General features: G+C 41.1%; 1 protein-coding gene across 1 annotated transcript in view; it reads left to right on the top strand.

Annotated features, from left to right (window-relative positions):
• mpp7a (MAGUK p55 scaffold protein 7a) overlaps positions 1–27,342 on the top strand; it is a 386,727-nt gene that overhangs the window by 345,829 nt on the left and 13,556 nt on the right. Inside the window, exons 15-17 of the mRNA XM_020930757.2 lie at positions 10,652–10,745; positions 18,667–18,775; positions 25,332–25,475. Of these exons, the coding sequence (XP_020786416.1) occupies positions 10,652–10,745; positions 18,667–18,775; positions 25,332–25,475 (347 nt within the window). The remainder of the gene's footprint in view (positions 1–10,651; positions 10,746–18,666; positions 18,776–25,331; positions 25,476–27,342) is intronic.

Below are 27,342 nucleotides of genomic sequence, written 5' to 3'. Positions count from 1 at the left end.
ACACATCAGGCTCAGAGTCTCGTCAATGGAGGGAAAGCGAGGTTAGCGAGTCAGTTAATATTTGGGGGATCGTTGTATTCAGGTCAAATTGGAGGAGTCTTATCGGAACCGGGCGGTTTTTGAAATGACACGGCCAAAGAAATGTGCGAGTGCGGCTACAGGTGGTCCTGGCACCAATGTCAACGAAAAAAATAAGAGTGCGAGTCAAATACAAGGAGGCAAAAGACACAAACAAACAAAGTGACCGGGGATGTGTAACCTGTCCATTTTACCAAGAACTGGGCCGTATTTTGGGAGACAAGCCCAGCGTTTAGACGACGTCCGTAAACACTGAGCACACTCGCTGTGGGTAATGTCGTTGTATATTCCAACGCACATGCGGGACTCTTTTGGGGCACTTAAAGTTCACACTAGAGATCACATACAAGTCGCATTTAATTGGAAATGTGAACGACCTCGCAAAAAAATCCGAATTGATCATTAAGCCCTGCAGTTTGAACGTAGCCTCAAACGTCAATGTCTAAATAGCTGCATGTCGGAATAGCAGCAAGTAACCTCTTAAATCAGCACCTTTCCTCATCATTTTAAGAGAGTTCTTCAGTAGTTTTATTTATGTGAATTGTCTTGGATATCCTTTTACTTGTTGTTTTTCTTCTTGTACTGTAATAAAATTGAGTCGTCGTCATCTTCACAGTATGTGGTATCGAACTGAATCGGAATCGCACGTACACCGAGGCCATGTATCGATGTCGGATCAGATTTTTTAAAATGGTATCAGAACAACATTATTCTCCCTGTGCTTTGGTAGGTTTCCACTGGTTGCTTTTCTTGTTCCAATCAACTAAACTTGGCCAATTCTTCTGACGAAGCTCTGGAGAAGGTCCCCTGAACGCTGCTCCAGACAGGTTGTACGCGCCATTAGCAGTGACGGAGTGTTCAAAAGCACAGGTCAGGTTGGTCTACAGGGACAAAAAGTCGACCTTACGTAACTGATGTAATGGGCAGTAGTTGAGATGGGGTTGACTGCCCAAGCCCTCCTCCTGCTTTCATTGCCACTTGCCGGAAAAATCTATAAACCAAGATGGATGATGTTCTTTGTCTTTGGGGTAACTTCAACAGGCAGCTCTGGTTTCACAGGTGCTTTTGTAGTTACTGTATATCTGGGTGTGCTGTATGGGTCCTTATCAAATATTTTCACACTTTCACTACCTTTCTCATGACAAAACAAACTATTTAACTAAAAATAGTTCTAGCTGCTAAGATCTGTGAGGGTTTTTTGCAAATGGCATATGATTTTTTTCTACATTTTTACATTAAATCCCCTGACTTTTTTGCCCATGTATTGTAAAAGCAGCTCTTGAGGGCAATATATGTCTGCAGTATGCTGTCTGTTAGCATGCTAGTTGTTGTGTGATGACTTCACTCTGGTCTTTGAAAGTTGTGAAAAGCGCTTAGAAACTCATCATGGATTTTAAAGTCATTATGAGGAATTCATGAGGAATAACTTTGGGCCACTGCAAAAAATCACATTTTTAATGAAAAAATCTTTCACATTGTAAAAAATAATTAAATTTTTTTATTTCTGACTATTATTATTGCTTTCCAAAGTTTCAGGCCTACAAAAATGCCAACAATCAAAGTATTACATCATCATCTTTTCCTCTGCAACTCTAAATTCGAGCTTTAAATTTGTCCCTCCTCTATGACACGATTGTCACATAGGTTCTTTCTAAACCATAAGTGGAGCAGGTGTGCCTAATAAAGTGGACAGGTAACCTGAGCCTCTCTTTTGTTAGTGTCAGGCAGCTCTGTGATGGACAGACAGGCGCTCCCTGCCAGTCCCCTGCTTCACTCACTGGCAGCACTTTCCTCTCTTCAGTCTGCGTTGTACTTTGGCCGCAGTAGCTTCAGCCAACACATCGAGACAAATAAATCTTTCACGCTCCGCGCTCGGACCAGGCAGTGGCACATATAATTACACAGTTGCCATATGGGGCTGTGAGTCAAACTGTAAATAGGTTTAAGGAAATTTGGGGTCCCCTGATATTAATTGTAGTGTTTGTAACATGCCATGCTGCTCTAATGGATTTGTCCCATTCATGGAGCTGACACCCGCAATGCTGCTTTTATTAAACTGCAATCTATGGAGACTTTTTCCACTGCTGCTTAATTGTTTTCAAATGTGACCTGTGCAGGAGCGTTTAATGCAGCCCAGACGCGTCTGACCAGTGTACACTTAAAATGATGTCAACTTAAAAACAGAACTTTGAAAGGCTCAAATGTGAAAAAAGGTTCTTGGAACGTTTCAAATCCTCTGCATAATTTTGACCCAGAATTTAGCTAAATCTGCCCACAGCTGCAGATGTTTCAAATGCTGAGGACTAATATACTTCAAATATATATATTCACCAAAAAAAGTGTTTTTTATCCTTCAGTGTCAGTGGGACAGCCCATCAGGAGCAGTGGGACCTGTCTCCAGATTTTGGGCTGGTGTTGGTCAGAACTATTTTAGTAATTAATTAATTTGACCTACGGTGAATGTTTTGGGCTTGATGGGGGAAACTGGCGTACCCAGAGGAAACTCAAGCAGACATAGGGAGAACATGCAAATCCACAAACACCTGGGCCCCGGCAAGCCAGGAATTGAAATTTGTAACCTTGCTGTGAGACAACAGTGCTATCCACTCAGCCACTGTGCTGTGTATTATTAAAAACTAAACTAAACTAAAAAACATTTTAACCAGGAAAGGTCACATGTGGGTCAAAAATCTGTTTTTGGAGAGCTTCCTGGAAACAAGGGAACAACAGAATGACATGTCAGCGTCATGTCAACTTCTTAATACTAAATCAGAATTGCTTTGTTGTCTGTGTTGTCTAAACTGTGGCTTTTGGCAGAGAAATTCCCATGTCCAACAGTCCAACATTTCATTTGTGATATCTCAACACTGACAAACAGAATAAACATGGGTAGGAGTTATTTTTTTTCTTTTTCTATTCTTTTATTTTTGTCAAAACATCCACATTCATATTACTGGAAAGCTTGGAGCGTGCTGCTGTTGTCATACCTTACAGGACAGTGAATAAATCCTGCAGTGTTGTTCCAGGCCTGTTCTGGGCACTGCTCCTCCTCTCACAGTCAACATGTTTACATGCACAGAGAACTTGGAGTGCACTAAACCACCAAAGACAAATGATTTTTGCCCCATAACCTGTCAGACCACTGTCCAAGTCTACATCAGCTCAGAGAAGAGGTACGGACAGAGGCTACGAGGTGTTCAGGTGCATCTCGTAATTTATTATTAGCACAAAAACAGAAATAGATAAGCAGTGTAATTTATGGAAGGAATTTGATTGGAAGACAAAAATGTGATATTTTAAAACCCCTTTAATCATCTCAAATTTCTACAAAAACATGCCTCCATTATGTTGGAGAAATTGTGGCATGGTGGCGGATCACTCACTTGTCTTCTGGAAGTGTCCAGGTCTTTGTTATTATTGGCAGGAAATTGAAATAGAAATAGAAAAGATACTGTCTTATGAACTCTGTGTGGATCCCTTAATATATTCATTTGGAGAATTGTCAGATAATGTATGTGTAAAAGATTATCTTTTGATGACTGCACGAAAAATGGTAAGTGTTAACTAGAGGAAACTCACCCCCCGACAAGGACAGAATGGACACAGACTAAAACAAAAGTCTATATCATGGAACAGCTGAGAGGCAAACTTCAGATGAAAATGTACTTATTTTTAGAAAGATGGACTCTGGTGATGATGTACCTGAATAATAACTACTGTAACTATAAGTTGCACTTTTTTCATGGTTTGTGTGGTCCTGCGACTTATATCCCGGTCCGACTTATATATTAAAATTTTCAGAGGGCGCTCTAGGCTTGTGTGTCAGTATCTGCTACCACAGTCATTTCATGCCCTACTGCGCATATCTTCTGCAGAAAAAAGCCGCTGTCCTGCTGCAAGTAGTGAAATATTCAGCCGAAAACAGTAATCAAGCAGCAGAAAGAAAGTTTGGAGTGAGCGAGAAACTTGTGAGGGATTGGTGGAAAGCAGGGATGGAGAACACAGCTTCATGGCAACCAGGAGGATGCACCATGAAACTCTCCTGAAGTCACTGGATGGATGGACAAAGCCTGGACTTCAGTGACACTGAAACCATCCTGTCGGGATTCAGAAAGGCCCGAATAATTCTAACTCGAACTGATGCTGAGTTTGATGACAGTGACACAGAAGAGGAAGCGGCGCTCTGTTTACCTCTGGAGGTCGAGGAGTTGCTCAGAAGTGACACCGAGGATGAAGAATTGAATGGATTTAGTGATTTGGAGTGAGATGGAGAGTTTGTTAAACTTGTTCTCTTCTGTTGTTTATGTTATATTTATCTGAAGAACTGTTCATATGTGACATTCAACAGTCTGTTGTTCTCTCTTCTGTTATTATTACCAGAACTTGACTTTCAAGGTGAAATGTCCCCCAAAAAGTGAGACTTACAGTCCGGTGTGAATTATGTTTTTTTCTTCATCATTACACATTGCGACTTATACCCCAGAGCGACTTATAGTCCGAAAAATATGGTAATATAAAAACCCTGTCAAGAATTATTCTAAATGTTTACTTGCACTGCTCATCTTAATAAACTAAAGTAAAAAAAAATAATAAATTGATAAGCAGTACCACATTTAGGTTGATAAATAGATTTTCAGACATGCTAGAAATTGCATTAAAGACAACTTATTTGCTCTTAGAGTTTGCAGCACAAATAAACAGTATACTGAGGCTCTGGTAGTTTTCATTTTCACTTTAGTAGTATAAAACAAAGCAGCATGTGCTCGGTGGAGAGTAGTTTATCATCACCTCTGATCTAAAATGAGTGAGTAAATGTCCAAACTCATGTCTTATATTTCTCTGGCTGTTTCTTACCTCGTGCAGTTGAATGCCTCTCCTCGTCTGCTCTTAATATAAATCAGACTGCTCTGTTACTTGCAGCAGGTATCCGAGTATGTACCAGCTTCTCCAGATGTGCTATTTGGATCTTTGACATTCAATTCAGAACATCTCACTCGTAATTCTCAGGTTTATTTGCGTTTAGAAAAGACGGTTTAAATTGGACTAGGTCGATTATCCGGTTTTCCTGGCGTGCGTGTAAACACAGCGAGCGTTGTTCCCAGGCCTCTGCCGGGCACCGCTCCTCTCCAAACACAACACAGGAGTGGACTTTCTCTCTGTCTTCTGTCTCTGGCCGTGCCCCGTGCTTTTCCTCGTGTTGTGTGTCTCTGATGACAGCGCACCATTGATCTTCGTCAGTGTCTTCTCCACAACATTTGGATTTACAGCCGTGTCTTCCTCTCAGGCCCACGTCTCGCCTTCGGGCCAGTGGCACGTCGGATTCATCACTCCATCGGTTTTCCATGAATCCCACAAGAGCAGAGTGGAGCAGGGAGGCAGTAGTGGAAAGCAGTTATGTACACAATGCAGTACACAAGTCAAAGGACTGTCATTTTTAGGCATCTGTACTTAACATTAGTGCTGTCAAGCGATTAAAAAAATGGAGAGATTAATTAATTATGATCTGTAATTAATTAATCAAATTAATCTCTTTTTAATCTCACCTAAAAATTGCTGAGAAAAGCCTTCAACTTGAGGTATTTTCATTTGAATTCATTATTACATTATTGTGGCAGATCAAAAGACTGATACAGAACAAAAAAAAAGTGACTTTATAAAGTCATTTGTTGTTTAACAAACTTTAACAGATGCAGTCACTTACATTCCACAGTATCATCATTATTATTACTATTACTATTCTGCATAAATAAACTCAACTTTACAACATATAAACATCACCACTCGAGAGCCACATCAGCCCGTTTGACGTCATAATGTGTTTAATTCAGTTTTGTGCAAGTCTCACAGAAACAAAACTTAAAACCGCAATGCTCATTTGCATTAACTAAGCGGAGAAAAAAAAAAAAAAGCTCTTGTGCGCTGATGCGGTTCAACTTCTGTCAGACTAAAGGACACGACTCAGTGGAATACGAATGTTCTTTCTGTGACAGAGATGTTGAAGGTGAAGGTGAGTCTGTTCTGTGTGTGTCACGATGTTTTCAAAGATCGCAGGTTTATTGCAGATGTGGACCGAGAACGGGAATGAAAATTACAATTCTTTGCGGGAGCGATGTGTTGTTGTCCCAACGACACATAAAAACAGATTTTATAATAAGGCAGGTTAAAAAAACATAACACGCTAAATATGACTGTAATTAATCGCAATTAACGCGATCATTTGACACCCCTACTTAACATATAGTACTGTATTTTCCACACTATAGGGCGCTCTGGATTATAAGACGCATTGTCATTAAATGGTCTATTTTTGAACTTTTTCACAAATAAACCATACCGTAACTTGGTCTGTTTGGTCTCGTGAAAATGGAAACGTTTAATACGATACTGTGAAATATTCAAGACAAAGCAAAAACATTACTGTGGAGAAAAGCATTTGACAGACTCTCCACAGAAAAGTTACACAATGCAGCTTTAATGGTTCATATTAAGCTTTTGATCTATTTGATCGATGTCCTAATGTTTCCTCATCACAAACAGACCTGGACCAAACAGACCAAATAATAAATTTTGTTCCACCTTGTGATGTCATGTGTAATCCAGGAAGTGCTCCACTGTGTTTTTAAACTCTATACACCTTCACAAAGGATCATTTCAACCTTGGAACTTCCAATCTGTACTTATTACATATAGTTATTACCGTATTTTCTGCACTATTAGGCGCTCTGGATTATAAAGCGCACTGTCATTAAATGGTCTATTTTCAAACTTTTTTCACAAATAAACCACATTGGACTTTAAAGGAAACCCAACAGTGTGATGGGTGAGTGGTTTTGTTTGTTTGTGGTGTTCACGGTGACTCTGGGCTTTGTTCAGTTGTGGCGTGTAGGGAGGGTGCTGTCTGGGACCAACGGATTGTCGGCGTGTTTGCAGTGACTCAGTTGTTCAGTTGTGTCTAGAAGTGGCACATTGCACTCTGTAACGGACTAGGGCTAAGGATTGAAGTGGCAGGAGTGAAAGTGTGTGAATAACTCAAAAGACACAAAATTCTGTTCAAAATTATATATTAATAATATGAATTCAAGTATATAAGAGGTATGAATAATAAAAATGTATTTATAGAATATTATTATTACTATATATATATATATATAAGTATAGTTTAACAAAATAAAATAACACACACACAAAAAATGACACAACCAGTAATTGTCTTTCAAAAGTCTAAGTCCAGTTTATAAGCGGGTGTAGAGGGTGGTATGGTCCATTAGAGTTATTGTAATCCAAACTAGGTAGGTTCTGGTATTGTGAAGGGGTGTATATGTCCTACTTTGATTCATGTGGGCATCTGTAGCTCGCCATCCAGTGCTGAGTTGTAGTAGTGTAATAGAATGATCCAGTGGGGGGAATAAACCAAGAGTAAATCAGCTCCAACCAATCTTTATTGGATCCATGATTAATGCTTTTTTCCAAGTGTTTGAGCAGCAGTGTCGTAGCACTGGAGGAGAGGAGCAGGAAGGGTGTGTGTGTGTGGGGACCCCGGAACTTAAAGAAAGTTGTCCTGCCACAATAAGGGCGCCACAGGAAATGGTGCTACTTGGGTTGCAACTCGCTATTTTAGTTCGTTCCTCCGTTCCGTTCCTCGTCGGCGTGAAGTGATGAGTGTGGTTGTTGGTGTTTCTCACTGTGCGGCTTTGTAGTTTACTGAAGTCGTGCTGGGACACCCGAGTGGATCCGTGTATAGGGCGCTCTGGATTTCGGGGCGTGCAGTCGTTTTTTGATGGGGTTGGAGGCTTTTGAGCGCGCTCTATGGTGCGGAAAATACAGTATGCAAAATGTACATTTTTCACATTTGTTCAATCATGTTGTGTTGTAGATTTCTCATCAAAAACATTCCTGGAATTGTATTTTGTTTCATTAATGCAAATCCAAAATTGTCATCTCTGAGCACTAAAAAATGCTTAATTCATATTTTGCATGGATTGTTGCGTCATAGGCAAAAATTCTGACTTCTCTTATACAATTTTTAAGGCCATAAACCATCACTGGACTTATTCTGCCGTCAGATTGTAATAACAACAAACACATGCCCCCTGTTAGCATGCTGTTCACTCGAGATATTTATTTTCTAAATGTTAATTCCTGTTGCTGACAGCAGAGGGCGCTCTAATGCCTAAAGGCCTCATTGTTTTATAAAGTATATTGTCCAAGTGCAGACATTATTTTAAGTTAGAAAATTCCAATGTGACCAGAAGCATGTTAATGGAAATTAAAGCCACAAAAATACAATCTGAAAAGTAAAAAAGTATTTTAGACAACATCCTTTAACTTGGACAAATGTTATTAACCCACAAGGGAAGTTATTTGGACTCCTAACTAAAGATTTTTAGTAAAAGTCAAAGCTTTGAACACACACAAATATAACATATGACAAATTTACAACAAGAAATTGATTGTTATTGCTACTTTCGACCAAAACAGGATGTTGGAGCAGAGAGGAGGATGGAGCCCTGGAGCCAGGGCCAGTCCTCGGCGATGAGAAATGTAGCGTCCAGAGGAAAGTCCAGCTCCATGGTCAGACTGTCAGAGTGAAAGATTTAGAGTGGGGAAAGTCTCATTGTCCAACCGCTGACCTCTGACTTTTGTAAACTTCCATTGTTTTCATTCAAGCAAAGATGACTGCATGTGAAACGTGTAGGCACATTCAAAAATGAGGTTTCTTGAAGTTCCCTACACTAATATTCTAATTATTTACAGTTCTAAGCACAGAAGGCAAGCTCAGTCACAGTAAGAAGGTTTGTTCCTCATCACAAGTGAGGGCTTTGCTGTATGGAGTTTGTGTTTGGTCCAGATTCTCCAGTTGCCCCAACCTCACCCACAGTCAAATATAGAAATCATAATTCCAGTTGGTTCAGTTATCATATTGGTGACATTATTTATATTAGTGATGTTCCCATACCATTGTGAAAACTGATTTGATACCGATACTTTGCCTTATGGTACTCAGCAATACCAGTTCAATACTGTGCAGTGTGAAGAAGTCGACTGAGGCTACTCAATTTTGTTACAGTGCAACAGCAAAAAATAAAACACTGTTTCGAAGATAATCTACAGGAATAAAAGATTTTCAGGACCAAAGTCACATGTATATTGGTCTTAATGATGAATTGTGCTAATTTAAGCACTTTTAATATTGTACTTAGTCACTTTCTATCACTGTGTGTGCATAAAAATAACAGAAGCCTGTAAAAATACGCACATCCTTAGAGTACATGGCTCATTCTGCAGAGTAAATACATTCAGTAAACCGTGTTAGTGCTGATGTCTCTACTGTGAGGCTGCACTCTCTGTAGTTATGATACTAAATTCAGTGTCCACACTAAAGGCTAAATAACAGTATCAGAGAGGTAACACAAATGCCTTTTCTGTTGTTATTAACATGTTTTAAGTATCTACAGAGCATCTGCATCGTTGAACCTGCTCTGGGCGTTAGCGTTACCGAGTGGTATTGGGTGGGTCGGGTGGGTCAGTGTCATACTGTCCTTACTTTATCTAATAGAATTTGTCTCTGCATCATATAACTTTTTTTAATGAAATAAAACAACAACAACAACAAAAAAACAGGTTGTATCATCTAACGCAGGGGTCTCAGCTACAGGTTGGAGCCACCCACTTCCAAGGAGCTCGCCGTGGGATTTCTGAATTGTATGTCTCGTGGATAATAAGTAAAATTTGAATAATCACTGTTATATATGTATCATTTTGATGCCTAACTTGGTGCACCAATTAATGGATAAGGTTTATGATTTATAAGCATCTAAATGTTCCCCATCTAAGGCTCACTGTGGCTCTTATATTTACTCTATAGTTTCTTTGCCACTGCTGAAATTGGCAGCTCTCTGGCATTTTTGTTTCATAAAAGTAGCTCACTGGAGAAAAAAGGTAGGAGACCCCTGGTAACGTGTACTTCAGACCTCTACAAACCTGTTTTGAGATGCATCTTCGATTATTTAATCAATTCATAAACTGAACTGACTGTTGTCTTCATTCAAAAGAAATAGAAGCCCTCTGTCTCGTGCAGGTTTAGTTTGCCAGCGGTTAAAGTTTAAACAGTTTACTTTGACTTGTTGTCATGCTCCTCGGTGATTTCACAACCTCTGACCTTTGACCTGTCGAGCATGTCTCCTGACCTCTCCTACCTCCTCTTCTAGCTCGTCTCCTATCTGCTCTCCTACCTCCTTTCTTACCTCCTTTCCGAGCTCTACCTCACACGTTCCTTACACGTGCCTCTCCCCTGTCTTCACACACACTTTCTGCTTTATGGCCGCAGTAGCTTGATCTTAACAAGAACTCAATTACCTGCGAGAACCGAGCGCTACCTCTCCATGCCGTAAACCTGCTGTCAGCTCCGAGTTGTGTTTTATTGCACTATTACACAAGCGCATATACAAGGGTTGGCACGCTGCTGCTCGCTCCGCTCATGTTAATAAGGGGCTAAGATCACATGCGCTGCCCCAACACTGAGTCACCAGTCTGGGTTGGGACCTGACCGACTTCCCCCCCCTCTCTCTTCCAGACACGAGCCGGCCCAAGAAGAACCAGGAGAGCGACGGAGTAGAGTACCACTTCATCGCCAAGCACCTTTTCGAGACCGACATCCACAATAACAAGTAAGGCTGAGGGTTTGAAGCCACATTCGCACATAGTTCCCAGGAAAGTACACTCAATAGTACGTTATAAGGCATCATAAAGACTAAAGACACAGTAATATTTCTCAAGTTTTATTCTAACCCTTAAGGTCCTATATTATGCAAAATTGACTCATGTTGAGCTTTAAGCCATGTTGTTAGCTCATCAAAAATCATACCATCAAAGAGCCTTGGTGTGTGTTCTATGTGAATAAAACCTGAAAATTGCCAATACTGCTTAATTTCCTTGGTTATGAAATTTGTTTTCTGGTTACAAGCTTGGTTTCCTTGGTTACCGGCTTGATTTACTGGTTACGAGGTTGTGTTCTGGTTACATGATTATGTTTTTATGTTGGAACATAACCGCGTAACCAGGTTAAAACTTTTTTAAGAGCCGTGACGTGCAGTGTTAAATGTGTGTTGACGTGTGAAAAATGGTCTGGTGTGCATTGGCCTTAAACCTTTCCCTGCATATTCCGAATATTTTAACCAACCTTAGGGGTTAGAGGTATCTCGATATTTTAAATATATGGAGATATTTTTTTAACACGAAATGGATTCTAACATATCGTATATAGATATAATCCTTATGTTTAATTCTGATTTTGCCACTTCTCTTTTTTTTTTAATAGTTTGTGCAAATGAGCCATATGGTTTTACGTTTCATTTCTGTAAAAAGTAAACAAATGTGGCAAAGCTGCATTTAACACATCATAATCTCATTAAACTCATTATAATGTCAAATGGACTGATGTGGATCTATGTAGTTATACTTTATGTTGTAAAGTTTAGTAATGTACAATTTATTTATGCGGAAGATTTTATTTAATAATCTGCTGCAGTGTAACTTGTACAATAGTGTTTGGAAACGTTGGGTTTGATCTGCAGTGGATTGTGGGAAACCTCAGAGCTCCTTACGCTGGTGAGGAACATGGATCTGTTAAAATAAGGAACCTCCTGAGCTTCCTCTGCTAAAGGAGCTCATGCTTCTGGTTATCGTACGGCTACAGAGTTAATGCAAGAATGAGCTTGAGTTGAATTGTTTTATTTTTGAATGAAATGAAAGCAATATGTTATTTCTTCCTGTGTCGCAGAAGCACTTTGTTTGCATCTTTGAACTTCAACAAAAAAGGACCTTGTGGAATTTGGCAGATTTGTTTTTGCAGTAGTTTTGGGGAGTTATTTTTCCTGTACAGAGATATATATTTTGTATATCGAGATATAGCAAAATATATCAAGATATATTATTTGCTCCGTATCACCCAGCTCTTACCAGCCTGATCAAAAAAGCAAACGTCGACATCAGTTCAGGCTTCGTTCACACATGACCCTGTTCTTACAAAATGCAGGTAAAGTCCCGGCTCAGGCTGCATGTGTGAATGGGTCTTACAGCGATACAACCTGGAGTGTGCTGTGACTCTGCTTCTGATTCAGAACACATAAAAAATAATGTGCTTGTTATGAGGACGATGGAGAGAGGAGCGATGGAAAGATGATCTCACTGTCTGCTGGAGGACGAGGTTGTATTTTCTCTTGTACATCCTGGTCCTTTGTAGTGGACTGGCATCATTCACATGTAACAGGCCGCGGCAGAATGTGGCGTCAGGGTGCGAAAGGATGAGCGCTGTGCAGATAGGAAAACCCTGTAGGAGAGGAGAGAGAGGTTTGGCACCGCGTGAAGTCAGTGAGAATATACTGGCATAGTGAGATCTTTAAAATACCTCGAAGTAATATTTCTTTTAAAGCATCGAGCATCTTTTTATAGAGATATGGAAGGTTTTTATATTCTTTTTTTTGGATCCCACGTACAAGTTTAGTCATTTTTGGTGTTTGTGTCTTTCTGCTTTTGAAAAGTTAGGATATTAAGCATTCTAATGTAGTTCAGGCAATCTGTGTGGGTTTGGATTTGAGTGTGAGTACAGAAGAAGCCTGCAGGTAAATTACTGAATATGGATGGATGGAAACCTGAGGAAAATTCAAGCTTAGATGCAAAAGAATACTGCACTTCTCTGTATTCTTTGTGTGGCAGTTAAAGGTCTCAGTTCAGTTTAACGGGAGGATTGGTCAGGGAGGGTCAGCAGGTCTGTGTCAGGGCACTTTGAGGAGGAGAAGAGCTAAAAGTGTCCCTCCTGTGTCCTGCAGCTTGGTCAGCAGTATCCAGGTGAACCAGGTGAGATATATAAACAGGGAGGATGGTACTGAATGCAGAGCTTGAAGTCCACAAACAGGATCTGGCATAGGTTCTCAGGGGTCCAGGTGCTGCAGGATGAAGTGGAAGGTCAGGTTGATGGCGTCCTCTACAGAGCTGTTGGGTCCAGGAGGGGGAGGAGGTGATGGACTCGAGGTGGAACAGAACCATACGTTTAAAAGCCTTCATGACTAGAGGCGTCATTAAGTCCGGGTCTTCTTTGGGACAGGAACAATGATGGGTGGATGTCTGAAGCAGGCGAGACATGGCATGACTCCAGGGAGTGTCCGCGAAGACTAGAGATGCACCGATCCAGCTTGATTTTAACGTGAAGGATTAGCCAATACCCAATATTAACCAACACCAATGTAGGGATGGAAAATAGAACGTATGTTAAACAAGTGTCTCATGCACAACAGCAGTCACAAGTGAGATTAGTCAACAGTTGAAACTCAAACATCCAAACAGGACCATGAACGCTCGTGTTGATCAGACTTGTGAAAATGTGTTTTCAGATGATCTTTGGCAGAGTTTGCTTATGTGTGCATTATGTCATCATGGTAAATGATGAACATTCCACTATACACATACATGTAGAACACCCCCCCAGCATGATGTCATGACAAAGTATCAGTTATTTTTTATTGTTTGCTTTGCACAACTTATGCTTTACATAACAACAGTTCACGTGTGGAGTTATATTTATGACATTACATAGCACGAGGGGTATGTTAGTTTTCTGCGTGACCTCAGTGCTGTGTGACAGTGTGAGAGTCTGACGAGCTCAGCCCACATCTGTAGAATACCTCCAGACAGCGGCTCTGCTCTGTGCTCCTGCCTGGGCCTCCTCCTCCTCCTCTCCGGGCTCGGGCGCTCTGGTCCAGCCTCACCCCGGCCTCCTCCTCTTCTGTGGCTGCTCCGTGTCTCTGTGGTAATGCTCTGGGGATGATGGATGCCTCTGCTGCTCTCACACGAGCTCTGCTCTGATCTACATGAGGTCACGCACACACAGGCTCCGGACGCTCAGCAGGCCACAGCACACAGACTTTACACAAGTTTACATCCTGCACAAGAATTCTCAATCTAGAGATGTAAGAATATCCATATGTTACAGTACAGTTTGGTCAAGCAATATAAAAAACATGCAGTGCCATTTTTTACCAAACAAGCATCTATGAGAACCTTTGATATACTGTGTTTAACATCCATGGAATTACTGATATTGCAACATTTGCCCTGCAAATCCAGAATGATATATCCCTCTGTATTTTGTACAGAGGGATATCATTCTGGTCTCCATGTCTTCCACTGAACCAGGCTCAAGCACAATCGTCCAGTCAGATTTGTTTATTTCAGTGAAATTAAATGTGAAACAAAAGAGCTCATTGGTCACCTATTATTTTAAAAGAGTTTATATTTGTGTGGCAAATCCTCAATGATATTTCTGTCATTTTATACAGATATCAGTCTGGTTCCCAAGTGAGAAAAGGAGCTTATTGGTCACACATGATTAACAAATAAAATTAGATGAACAGAGTTTAGTGCTTCACTCAGTGATTCTACAGAAATCCACCATGTCTTTCCCAGTAAGATCAGACTCTGCATGTCTCTAATGTGCTAATTCATCTGCCATTCACTCCCATCTGAAAACTGGAAGATTCACCTGTGACCAGACTCACCAGAATTGTCAAATAATGAATCAAACATACTTGGTTTATGTTAAAATTATATGTTTCATAGATGAAGTGAGATTGAAATGACTTTTATCAGCGGTCTGCTTGACCTTTAGTTGTTGGAGTCATGGGAGCAGTTCTAGTTTTATTTTATTGTTTGATTTCATTGGTCTGTCATTGTCCTTCTGTATCCTTCTTTAGCAGTGAGCTCATGACACAGTGCTGCAGAGCGTTGGTCTGCAGAGGATGGGCATCAGGAGTAGGGGATGTCCGCCGCTCCGTGCTGTGGTGCAGGTCCCAGGCATGCCATGTTTTGGTGGAGTCGGAGGGGCGAGCGAGGAGCTGTGATGTGGTACTGCGTGGGACAGTCTAATTACAAGGCAGAGAGGAGAGAAAGGAGAGCAGAGGAGAGAGAAGAGAGGAGAGGAAGGAGAAAGAGCGGAGGAGAAGAGAGAGAAAAGAGGAGAGAGAGAGACTTGTTTGTGTTGGGTCTGGTGGCCTGCAGCAGGAACAATACACAAACATCATTGAAAACTCTGCAGGACTCACACCACAACATGTGTTTAACCCGGACTACTTTCCCAAGGGAAGTCGGACAGGCTGCTGTCCACTCCACTGCACTGCAGTCTGTCACAGGAGACCAGGACTTTAAACTGATTTAGAAAGAACTGTTTTAAGTCATGTTTTTAAGATTTACTCAGTGACCTGGTAGCCGTGGTTTGAGCAGTCATCTGAAGGATGGAAATTGATTTCAGCTTCAGTCACTCCTGCTGTTTTGTCCTTTGGCAAGACACTTCACATCTTAAAGTATGAATGTTGAGTGGTGTAGATGCAGTTTGTGCACATTTTTAACCTTTACCTCTGTCCCAGATAGGCATGGAACAATATAAAAAAAATGTCATGACAATTATGGGTCTGGGTTTGTTTCCTGTGCCTGTTCCAGCTTCTCCCATTAACCCAAAACACCAGTGTGCCGTAGGCTAATCCTCCACTAACATGCATATTCTTGTGTTCCTGGGCATCGCAATCAATTGTGTGATGCTTATCAGAGGGGCCAATGCACAGGATGTTCTCCATGTTTCTCTTGTTGCCCTTTACAAGTACCTTAAAGGAACTGTACGTGTAGGTTTGATACATGTCCTCAGATACCAGGTCAACATGTTCAAATCAAATATAGCTTTTACTGACAACAACTGTTATTGAGATTTTTTAAATAGACATGTCTAAAATCATTAGACACAGTGATGACCCATGTTTTGTGTTGTAATTTGGTGTTTTGGTGCAAGTTCTCCAAACAGAAAGCAGAATGACCCTCACATGAGTCTCTCATTTGTGTTGCCAATGCAGAAATCCAGTTGGTTTAACCTTAAAATGCCTCTCTCTGATCTGAATGGTCACTCCCTAAACCCCAGCCCCTGCACCAGTCATGAGTCAGTGCTAGTGCAGCCTGTGCAGCTCAGGGAGTGATTGTAGAAACTTTTGTTCAAACCGTAAGAGCACAGGCCATATACAGTTCATCTAAATCTACCTCAGTCTTACTAACAGACATGTGTTGCTCCTTCAGAAGTGTTTTTACTGCTAAATAAACAATTGTAACAGTTTTTTCCTCGTTTTTTAAAGCCCTTTTTGCATTTTCTATCATCACCATTTACGGTCTAATGTTTCTAGCGGTGGATAAAAACTCCATGTGCTAAACTCTGCAATTGAGCAATCACTAATCCCTAGGTGTGCCTTTAAAACTGGCCACAGAAAAGCCCTTAAATCATTTTCCCTAACCAAATCCAGCTTTCATAAAGATTTGTCTCCCATTTACAGAGCCGTCCTAACATGGCCAATTACCATAAAGCTGCCGTACATAGCATTAGCCTGTCTGACACTGGTCTTGTAGCATGCTGCCTTATAACCACCAGAATTCTTTCCACTCCTCACGGCGCTCACCAGCACATTTTCCCCCCGTGTTGTGTCCCAAAAAGCGTTCCTATTAGCGTCCCGGAGGCGGAGTGGTGCAAACGAGCAGATGATGTGTGGAAAAGAGCGAGTGTGCTGCACGGAGACCAACAGGTGGGAGGGGCCAAGTGCGGCTCATTATGTCAAATAGTCCCGAGTGTGTGCAGATGAAGGGCTGATGATGAAGGCTATGTCCAGATCTGTCTCCAGTGCGAGGAGTCTGTTTGTTTTTACAAATCATTTAATCATCTCCAGCTCCAAGGTTTGCGGTTCAGTAATAATGAACACGTATCTGACCGTTACCAGTGGAGTGAATGAGTAATCGAATGTAACATGCGTGAAAAACAAGGCGTTCTTTGAAAGCCAAAATATTACTTAATGTTTCAGAGACGGATGCACAATACCGATGTTAGTATCATGTACCGGCTCGATACCAGGGCACTGTCCTCCTGTACTCATTAATGCAAGAACTGATTTAAGATTTAAGATTTAAGATATGCCTTGATTAGTCCCACAGTGAGGAAATTCCAGTGTTGCAATGAACAATTCAAGAACAGCAGGAAAATGGTAACATGCAAGAAAACAGATAATAGATAATGATTTAAAAATAGACTTAAAAATAGACTTAAAAATAGACTCTAATGTAAGACACTGTTTCAATCCCGCTGTAACTGCGCTGTCTCTTATTTGAGGAGTCGTGAGGAGTTGACCATAAAAACTGCACATTTTAAAACAGATGTGTCTGTCACAGGAACTGGGTCCGGTCAAGTGGTAACGGAGGGAAACAGGGGCAGATTTTTGACATTCAAATGTCTCTTATTCAGAAACTAGAGGAACTATTGAAATAAGTAAAGTATCAGAATGTAGGAAAGAGTTACACTCCAACAGGGTCAAGTTAAACCTGTGATATTCTTTCAAGTTGTTGACAAAAAACTGAAAAAAAACTCATGTCGGTAACAGAGGGAATGAAATATGCAGCACTTTTTGGGCAATAAATCCAAACAGTGATAACTCTTGGTTCTCACTTCCATATCCTTAACAAACTGGTTTGAATATTTGCTTCATATAGTTTTCTACCATATGGTACAAGATTAGGTTGAAAAACCTCTTACTTTTTGACTCATGAGATTTTTTATTAAGAAAGGTCATGGTAACGGAGGGAAAAGTAACGGAGGGAAAATTGTGCAAACAAGTAGAAGGTGCAGGATTTTACATCATTTGTCACTTTTTTCTTCCAAATACTTTAATATTACTTCAAAATGAAAGGAAACTATTTCTATAAAATATGTCAGTCCTTCCAAGCATGTCCCTTCATCAACAGTTCAAAGATGGAATAACACAAGATATGATGAAATACAAACATTTATTTACATGATTTTTGGGTCTTTGAAATTTGGGAAATAATTTTTGTTCCATGTTTCATACATGGTCTGTTTAAAACATATGGAACTTTAGAACCAAAAATGGTACAGAAAAAAGGTCAACAGTTTCATAAACTAGAGTACATATGTATCTGTTCAATACATTTTTATATCAGATGCATTAACTTGAATTTTAGGCCTTGATGTTTACTTCTGCTTGACCGGGCCCACCTGTAAAAACAGTGCCTGTGTTTACTGTACTAGCATTCAACTGTTGCTAAGTTATGGTAACTGAAAATCAAATCTAGTGATTGAATAGATCTGGATTTAAGCTTTCAAATATATAACATAAGATATAAGATTGGGTCTAGCAGAAGATAAAAGTTGTTTACATTAGTAGTAATCACTAAAGGTGCTGCTAAATAATAATGGAATTATAACTGTGATTTTTGTAGAAATGTCAAACAGCCCCACAAATAAGTAAAAAAGTAATGTGAAAAAGTAGGCTATATAATAATAACAAGCCATGGAGATGAATGAAATGTACTACTGTGTACGCGTCCTGTAAATATAATGCCTGGAATCAGTATCAGAACTGTGTATCTGGAAGTACTCTAAATACTCGTATCGGTTTTGTAAAAAGTGGCATTGGTACGTCCCGGGTTGCAGATAGTACAGATGTGTCTACATGCATCAGTCCATGTAGTAATTGTTTATCATGTGTCTTGTCTCAGGTTTATCGAGTATGGAGAGTACAAGGGAAACTACTACGGGACCAGCCTGGACTCCATCCGCTCCGTCCTGGCCAAGAACAAAGTGTGCCTCATCGACATCCAGCCCCATGTAAGTCTCACGCAGCACCAGCTCAAGTCATGGCCGCAGGGAAGGAGGACATGTTTTTTCACTCATCATTCTTTACACACATGATTCAGTTGCTACGTTTTTATATTTTGCTTTTCGATCATAATTGGGATTTTATCATGATTCCTGTACTGTCAGTCACTCAGATCCTTACAGAAGTAAACCAAGGAGTGGAGTAGGTGGGAAAAATGATATTATATAGAGCAGGGGTGGGCAAACTAAGGCCCGGGGGCCATATGAGGCCCTTTATTCTTTTTAATCAGGCCCACCGAACTTGAATAATAATTTGAAGTGTTTTAAAAGTCATTTCAGTAAATAGTAAATAACGTGGAACTTGAAAGACAGATATTTTATTGTAATACTTTGTAATGATTTTCAATTTATGGGATATTTCAATAACATGAGATATGTTTTCTGTATATCCCATGTTATTTTTTTCTCTTATGAGGTGGATTACCAAAAAACTCCGTCCATCTGCTCCTGGTCTGGCCCTTCTGTCAAATTTCAGAACCTTTTGTGGCCCACGAGTCAAAAAGTTTGCCCACCCCTGATATAGAGTATAGAGCTACATTAAAGATGTACTATGCAACTTTCTCATGGAGGTTTACTGCTTTTCAGCATTTTCATCTCCATGGAAAAAAAGCAGCTGACGCCACATGTTACAAGTCAGATGTTTGGACGGACATACATTTTGAACATTTCACAGAAAACCAATGATATCACGTCAGAGGCGAATATGTTTGGTTCTGGCTCAAGGTGTGGCGAGGGCGTGGGGACCAGGCTGACCTGTGTGTGTATAAAATATACACAGAGATCAGTTTGGATTTGTGCAGCTCTATTGACATATTCTCAAAGCCAGTCCCTGATTTCTTGGACTGCATCAGTGTTTATTATGGTTAGGCTGCTCTCCTCCTATACGTTTCTATTTACCACTGTCTCGCTCAGTTCTATTCAGGAGGCCTTGGCTGCTTGAGTTACACAAGCGCGCCTCAGAGGGGGCTGTTTTGAAGCAGCAATTACGGCTAATTTCCTCTATTTGAAGATTTCCTCTTTGGCTTATGTGTCTTGGGTGGTGGCGGCCATTCAGCCTCTTCTCAAACGACCAGTGGCTTGTCGCTAAGCCCCAACAAAGCTGCAAGCTGCGTTCCCCCACTGTCTCAGGTCTCTGCTCTGGCTCTCTCTCTCTGCTCTGGCTCTCTCTCTCTCTGCTCTGGCTCTCTGCTCTGCTCTGCTCTCTCTGCTCTGGTCTCTGCTCTGGCTCTCTCTGCTCTGGTCTCTGCTCTGGTCTCTCTGTCTCTGCTCTCTGCTCTGGTCTCTGCTCTGGTCTCTCTCTCTGCTCTGGTCTCTGCTCTGGTCTCTGCTCTCTCTGCTCTGGTCTCTGCTCTGCTCTGGTCTCTGCTCTGGTCTCTGCTCTGGTCTCTGCTCTGGTCTCTGCTCTGGTCTCTCTCTCTGCTCTGGTCTCTGCTCTGGTCTCTGCTCTGGTCTCTGCTCTGGTCTCTGCTCTGGTCTCTGCTCTGGTCTCTGCTCTGGTCTCTCTCTGGTCTCTGGTCTCTGCTCTGATCTCTGCTCTGGTCTCTGCTCTGGTCTCTGCTCTGGTCTCTGCTCTGCTCTGCTCTCTGCTCTGGTCTCTGCTCTGGTCTCTGCTCTGGTCTCTGCTCTGGTCTCTGCTCTGGTCTCTGCTCTGGTCTCTGCTCTGGTCTCTGCTCTGGTCTCTGCTCTGGTCCCTGCTCTGGTCTCTGCTCTGGTCAGTCTGTTTGTTTTCACTCCCAGCGTAATGACCCAGGCACAAACAGTGCATTATAGAGCAGGGGCTGGCGTGGTGTCAAAGCGCCCGTCTCGGAGCTCCGCGTCCTGGGATCGGACTGGGACAGAGTCTGGGGAGGATCAAGTGGCTGTACTGAGGTTCACATGTGAAATCAGGCGTCTTGGCACGGTGCACGCTGCTGACAGTCACTGCAGTGTGGGACTCAAAAAAGAATATTCCATTACTTTACTTTTAGTCAGTTTCATCACGGTCACCCTAATATCAACAACACAGAAGTTATGTTCTTGGGGAAGCTTGGCCATGGGTGAGGAATGCACCATAAGTCAAATCCTCCAGCTGAGTTAGTTCTGACCAGGCCTAGTTCAAGCTTTGGAGGTCTTGAAAGCGTCGCTGCTGGCTCTTTTCAGCATGGAGGAGCAGTGGCTCTACTCCAGGCTCCATTTTTCATGATGAGCCTGAACTTCAATGAAATACTCTTCTAGTATTGAATGTACAATAACAGAGAAGATGTTTAGACACAACACTAGGCCCAATTTACTATCAAACACAAATATATGTCATATACATAGTGGGGGTCCCTGCTCCTGCTCAGTTTGGGGGTCCCTGGCCTGAAAAACATTGAACATGAAGACCCATGATATGAGATCATTCATTGGGTCTAACAGAAGATAAGATAAGAGTTGTTATGCTAAAAGTGGCTCCTGGGCAGTTAGTGTGGGGCAGCAGTAGTAATCACAAAAAGTGCTTCTCAATAATAATGGAATTATCACTGTGATTTTTGTAGAAATGTCAAACAGCCTCACAGATGAGTGAGCCAGGCTCAATCAGAATCAGAATTTATTTGTCATTTCAGTATTAAAAAAAGTACACAGAAACAAAATACTGCACTCAGGTCCAGGTCAACAGGAGCATAGATAATAAAGAATAAATAGTTAAAATTTTGTATGTCAACCATTTATTCTTATTTATTTTTTTATATATGGCGCCATCTAGTGCCTCCGCTCAATTTAATTTCTCTCCAGCGACTAGGTCAAGAATCAAAATACACTAGACTGTTTGCAAGAACCCTGAAAGTGTGAGTCCAGGCACCAGCCAATCAGTGAAGAGTCAGACATTCTGTGTTGTCAACGAGATCGAGGATTTAAAGCCGGAACAAAGAGAATGTTTGGTGAATTTTATCAAAGGGAAATACGTTATTGTTCTTCTTCTTACGGGATTTGGGAAAAGCTTAATATGCCAGTTAACCCCGTTAGCGGAGCATTACATACGTCACGACCAAATAGCAGCGATTAGTTAAATTTAAAAAAGTACCCGCCTACAGTCAAGTGAACAAATTCTAATGCTGCGAGGTCAGACGGTTTCCACGAAGTGAAACTAACTGCTGAATCAGCCTACAAATAAATATTCTAAAGTCAAAAGTCATGGAGGAGCAGTGGCTCTACTCCAAGCTCCTCATGTGTGACTGAGGGTGTGTTCAGCTGCCCTGTGGAGGAGACGTGTGTACGAAAATATGTTTTAGAAGACCTAGAATCTCGATAAGAATTTGCAGGCTCCTCTCTCGGTTCTTGTTATTCTGGTGCATCTCTTGCGGGTTGGGCTAAGTGTCTTTTAGCTCAGCGAGGGGCCTGGGTCTGACGCCACCACAACCACCTCTGTCCTCTCCTTCACCTCCTCTTCACCTCCTCTTCACCTCCTCTTCACCTCCTCTTCACCTCCTCGCACACGGCTAATGTGGCTTTAAGCAACTGTTAGAAACACGCAAACACTAACTCTGCATCCAGATCATTCTCACAACACCCATACACTAACCAGAAGCTGCGTTTAAACCCTGGGGCCAGAAATAGACTTTTTGTCCAACTATTTGGCAACCGCCCATTCTCCATCAACATAAAGTGCTGCTAAAGTACACGCTATGGTTCATTTTTAGCAGCTTATATTGGTTCAAAAACAGCAGGAGATGTTGAGTGGAAGCCAAGTTTAGAACAAAGCGCGCTCAGACCACAACAAGTGTCCCACCAAGGAGGAGAAGAAGAAGAAGAAGGCCCGTCTGCTGCGAATGCGTCACCTCCAGAGCAGAGGCCAAGCTGAAGCGGGGTGTGAGAGTGTAGTCATCTGTCTGAGCCTGGGACAGCTCACAGGGAAAGAGTGTGTGTGGATTTGAAAGTGACAGACTTGACTCAGCTTAGTGGTTTTGGAAGGGTTTTGTGCCAGATGCCCTTCCCGTCAATACCAGATACATTGTGAAAAAAAAAATAAAAAAATAGGCACATTGTTCTACGCTTGGGTAAGACCTGAACTGACGACCTTGTGCAAGTTTCATTGTTGACAAAAGCACACGTTGCATGCTGGGAATTATTTTGGTCGGCGGCAAGAAACACTAATTCAACATGATGGACGGAGCGAGAAAGCACGTAAAGGGTATTGATCCCGGTTATTTATCCACTCTAACGGCAGAGGACCCAAGACCATTTGACCAGAAATTGGTCATAAGCATCGATGGAGCCAAATCACCCTTTTCAACCCCGACAAAAGGTGGAACAAACCAAATTTCTGGTCAGAATCTCCAACTACCTGGACAAATATTCACTTGGGCGATATCCACAATGACTTGGTGGAAACTCCTGGGCCATTCACAGCAGAAAAGATGAAAACCTCCAAGAGTCTCGATGTGTTGTTGAACTTGTTGGAGTCCACGGTTTGTTAGGATCTTCTACGTTTGCTCTGCGGATGTTTCGAAGCCATTTAATTCACCGTTAGCGGTTCTTTTCACTCAGAATACGAAAAAGACATTTTCCTTCTTCCGTGCTTCTATTTGTGCATCTGATAATGCAGCAGGAATTTACCATTATTTGGGATAAATACGCAGAGTTACGCACTGTTTGACGCTACCATGTTTCTTGCCTCCGACCAAAATATTTCCCAGCATGCAACGCGGGCTTTTAATAACAATGACGTCAGCTGAAACTCGTCTATTGAAATTAGAGACTCATTTTTCGCAGGTATCGATACTAAAGACGTCACATTCACAGGACAGACACAAACCTTTCCTGAACGTCTTTAGAATGATCTGAGCTGTATCACAACAAATATAAGAGCACATAGACCAGTATACACATTACCCGGATGACTGACGGGGGTTGCAAATGTAAGAAAAAAAGGAAATGTAACTTAAAAGTTCATTATGGCATTTTGTGAAGAGTAGACCACCTGTTCGTCTCCATGGGGATGTCATTAGTTTGTCCATAACCTTGAAAAACATACATTAGAAACATGAGCCCTGAAGAAACTACCAGGTTGCCAACAAAATGTCAGATGGTAAATTCATTTGGTAAATTCATTGATAAGATTAATGCTATACTGTGGAACATTCTCAGCCAGGGGTCTCCAACCTTTACCTCTGGTGAGCTACCTTCATGAAATGAAAATGCCAGAGACAGTGTTGGGGAGTAACAGATTACATGTACCAGAGTTACATAATCAGAGTACAAATTATGAGTAACTGTATTCAGTTACAGTTACTGTTTCAGTAAGTAGTAATTGGATTACAGTTACTTTGTTAAAATAAATTGATTACATGGCGTTATTTTCCTGTTTTCACATTTTGGGCTATATCCTCTTTATTTTTTTAATTCATTTTTTTCTCGGTAATTCCACTCATTGACGGACACTAAACTAGATCTAAACCAGGTCTAAATCAAGACTAAAACAGGACTAAACCAGTTCTAAACCATTTCTGAACCAGGACTGAACCAGGACTAAACCAGGTCTAAACCAGGACTGAACCAGGACTGAACCAGGACTAAACCAGGACTAAACCAGGACTAAACCAGGATTTAACAGGACTAAATCATGCTGCGTGGACCGTGTCTCCTCCTCTTCTATCAATAATATTTTTAACATGGTTCAGTAAAGTCTGGACTTTTTATTGTCTTTTATCAGACAAAACATCTTATGTGAAGATTTCCTCGTCTTTGCTTCTCTACAGCAAATCAAGTAATCCAAAGTATTCAGATTACGTTACTCACTTTAAGTAATTTAATGGATTACGTTACAAACTACATTTTGGGACATGTAATCTGTAATCTGTAGGGGAATACATTTTAAAAGAAACCTCCCCAACACTGGCAAAGCAAAGACATCTCCATGGAGAATAGCTGGTGATGGATCCTCCACCAGAAAAGTTACATAGTGCATTTATAGCCCTATTCATAAAGGATAAATACAACCTGGTGACGTAATTTTTGAATTAAGGTCCCGCTTCTGTTTTATTTGCAGCGCATTTGCATGATAAGCAAAGTCTGTAAATGAATCTGTTTTAGTGACTTTGACTGAGATTGAAAGAGAAAAGAACATGGAAAGAAAAGAAACTAATAGAAAAGGTGCAATTACAACAACAAACTCTGAGCTGCAGATTCACACAGGACTAGGATTATCACCGGACGTCTGTGTTTGGTGAAATATAGTAGGTAACTTGCAGCAGAATTTTTACTTTAACAAATTACAGACATGGCACATTCACACTGGATTAAGATCTCAGGCATCCTCTGCAATTATTACAAATCACCAAAGGTCCACAGGTCACCCTAGTCCCGTGCGAATAGGGCTATTGACATACAGAAGTGTGTTGTGTTTGCACACCAAGAAACGGTTAATGATTCAAACCTGTGCTGTTGTTGAGTCTTTGGACAAGACATTTCAGACATTGCTCATTTCACAGCAGTGTACTAAATCTGACTGGATGTGTCCTCTTTCTCTCTCTTATTCTTCCGTCAGTCGATAAAACACCTGAGGACAGCAGAGTTTAAGCCCTTCGTGGTGTTCATCAAACCTCCGTCTGTGGAGAGGCTGAGGGAGACCAGGCAGAACGCCAAGTTCATCTCCGGGAAAGACGACAAGGCCAACGGCAGGACCTTCACTGTGAGTAACATGTACTGTAACTTACATCTCACACCCCTCACATCTCACATCTTGTATCTCATATCGAGGTCTGAATCACATTAACGGTTACAGTTACCATATTTTCGAAAACAGTGTAAAACAGTGCGGCACAGGACACATTTTGAAAGCTCATTGCAGCACGGGCGGGAGTGGGACTACACAATGCGGAAGTGGGTGGATTTGATGATGAACTGAAGTCCCACAAACTAAATATGAGTGTAAAGTGAAATATACAAATGATGCATGTAAACCTGTCATACATCATTTGTGCTGGATATTTTAAGCAGCCTAAATTTGCGGATGTGGTTTAATCTCATGCACATTTTAAACAATTCCTTTCTGCTTCTCTGTGTTTGATAGAGTTTAAGAAAGAGAACATCCCTATCTTGCAGGATTTGCGGGTGAGAGTGGGACAAAATATTGCAGGTGCGGGCAGGAGCGGGACTGAAAATTCTGTCCCGCGCAGACCTCTACTTTTTAGCATACCGAAGTCGTACTAAAACATTTTGACAGATTTTTGAGCGCCATGTACCACATGAAAAAAAGGTCAGTAAGCACAACCAGAATTAATACGTAAGGCGCACTGTCGATTTTTGAGAAAATTCAAGGATTTTAAGTGCGTTTTATAGTGAGAAAAATACGGTATTCTGATATGAAGCTCGATCTGTGGCGAATCCACTATATGAATATTGAGATTAATTACCTGGTCCCCGAAGGGTTGACCAGGTTTTGTATTCACCCTGTGTCTGTGTGTCTGTGTGTCCAACCACAATAATTCTCCCATTTATGTCACCAAATTTGGTATGTGGGTCAAGCCCCCGTGCCTGATGCCGCAAAAAATAAGTTGGGTGAAGATCCGAGGTCATTTGAGGTCACACGGGTCAATTGAAAGGTCACGCCATTATAAAGGATCGGCAATTTTGGTAATTTCTGAACTATCTGCGGCCTAAAATATTCACCCAATCATCACACAAGTTGGCACACACATAACCGGGGTACACTGGATGTTACAGGTTTTTTATTCTGTTAGTAATTTCTAATGGAGAGACTCAACAGTGACCGTCCACTCTGGTTCTAAAAGTACATTTTCCATACATTTATCCCACAGGCTTTTTGAAAAATGAAAATATTCAAAGTTCAAACATGGAGGTTACTATCCATAATGCGGTTGTTTTAAAAGTGCACTCTGTAACTTTTTGTTTGGGCCACCGTCACCTGTTTGTTTCTATGGATACGTCATTGCTCTCATCCTGGAATGTTCCACAGTGTGACATTAAACACCTCTGCTTTACATTTATTCAATTACAGTTGGTTTTATAGCTCAAAAATACTCATCAAACCAGACATTCTGACTGTGAGCGGGGTCGCCTCTCCAGAGATCTGACCTGTAACTTGGTCTGGTTTGGTCTCCATGAAGATAGAAATGTTTGACGCCATACTGTGAAACATTCCAGACAAAGCAATAACATCTCCGTGGAGAAAAGTCTGTGACGCACACTCCACCCAAAAAGTTACACAATGCAGCTTTAAGTTAAAAACACACATTTAAAACGCAAGATTCTGACAAATGTAGTAAAGCTAAGAACATTATATAAATTTTTTTAAAGTAACTGTATTTTTTTGGCATTTTATCTGTTGTCTAATTCCATAACTATAAAATAAGAAATAAAATAAATATAAAATAACAGATAATTAACTTGGATTTAGAAAAGTTGGTGACATAAATACACAATAAAAGTAAAGTTTTGGGTGGATTGGTTTGAGAATCTTGGAACACGGTGTACAAATATTTTTACTACATCTTTTCTATTGCTGAACATGATTTGTACGGAAGGAGCGTTTTATT

The sequence above is a fragment of the Boleophthalmus pectinirostris genome, unplaced genomic scaffold (genome assembly GCF_026225935.1).
Source record: "Boleophthalmus pectinirostris isolate CB_2022bp ecotype Guang Dong unplaced genomic scaffold, ASM2622593v1 HiC_scaffold_15, whole genome shotgun sequence".
Classification (NCBI taxonomy): Eukaryota; Metazoa; Chordata; class Actinopteri; order Gobiiformes; family Gobiidae; genus Boleophthalmus; species Boleophthalmus pectinirostris.
Note: the sequence above shows the minus strand (reverse complement) of the source record. Positions and strands in the feature narration are given on the sequence as shown.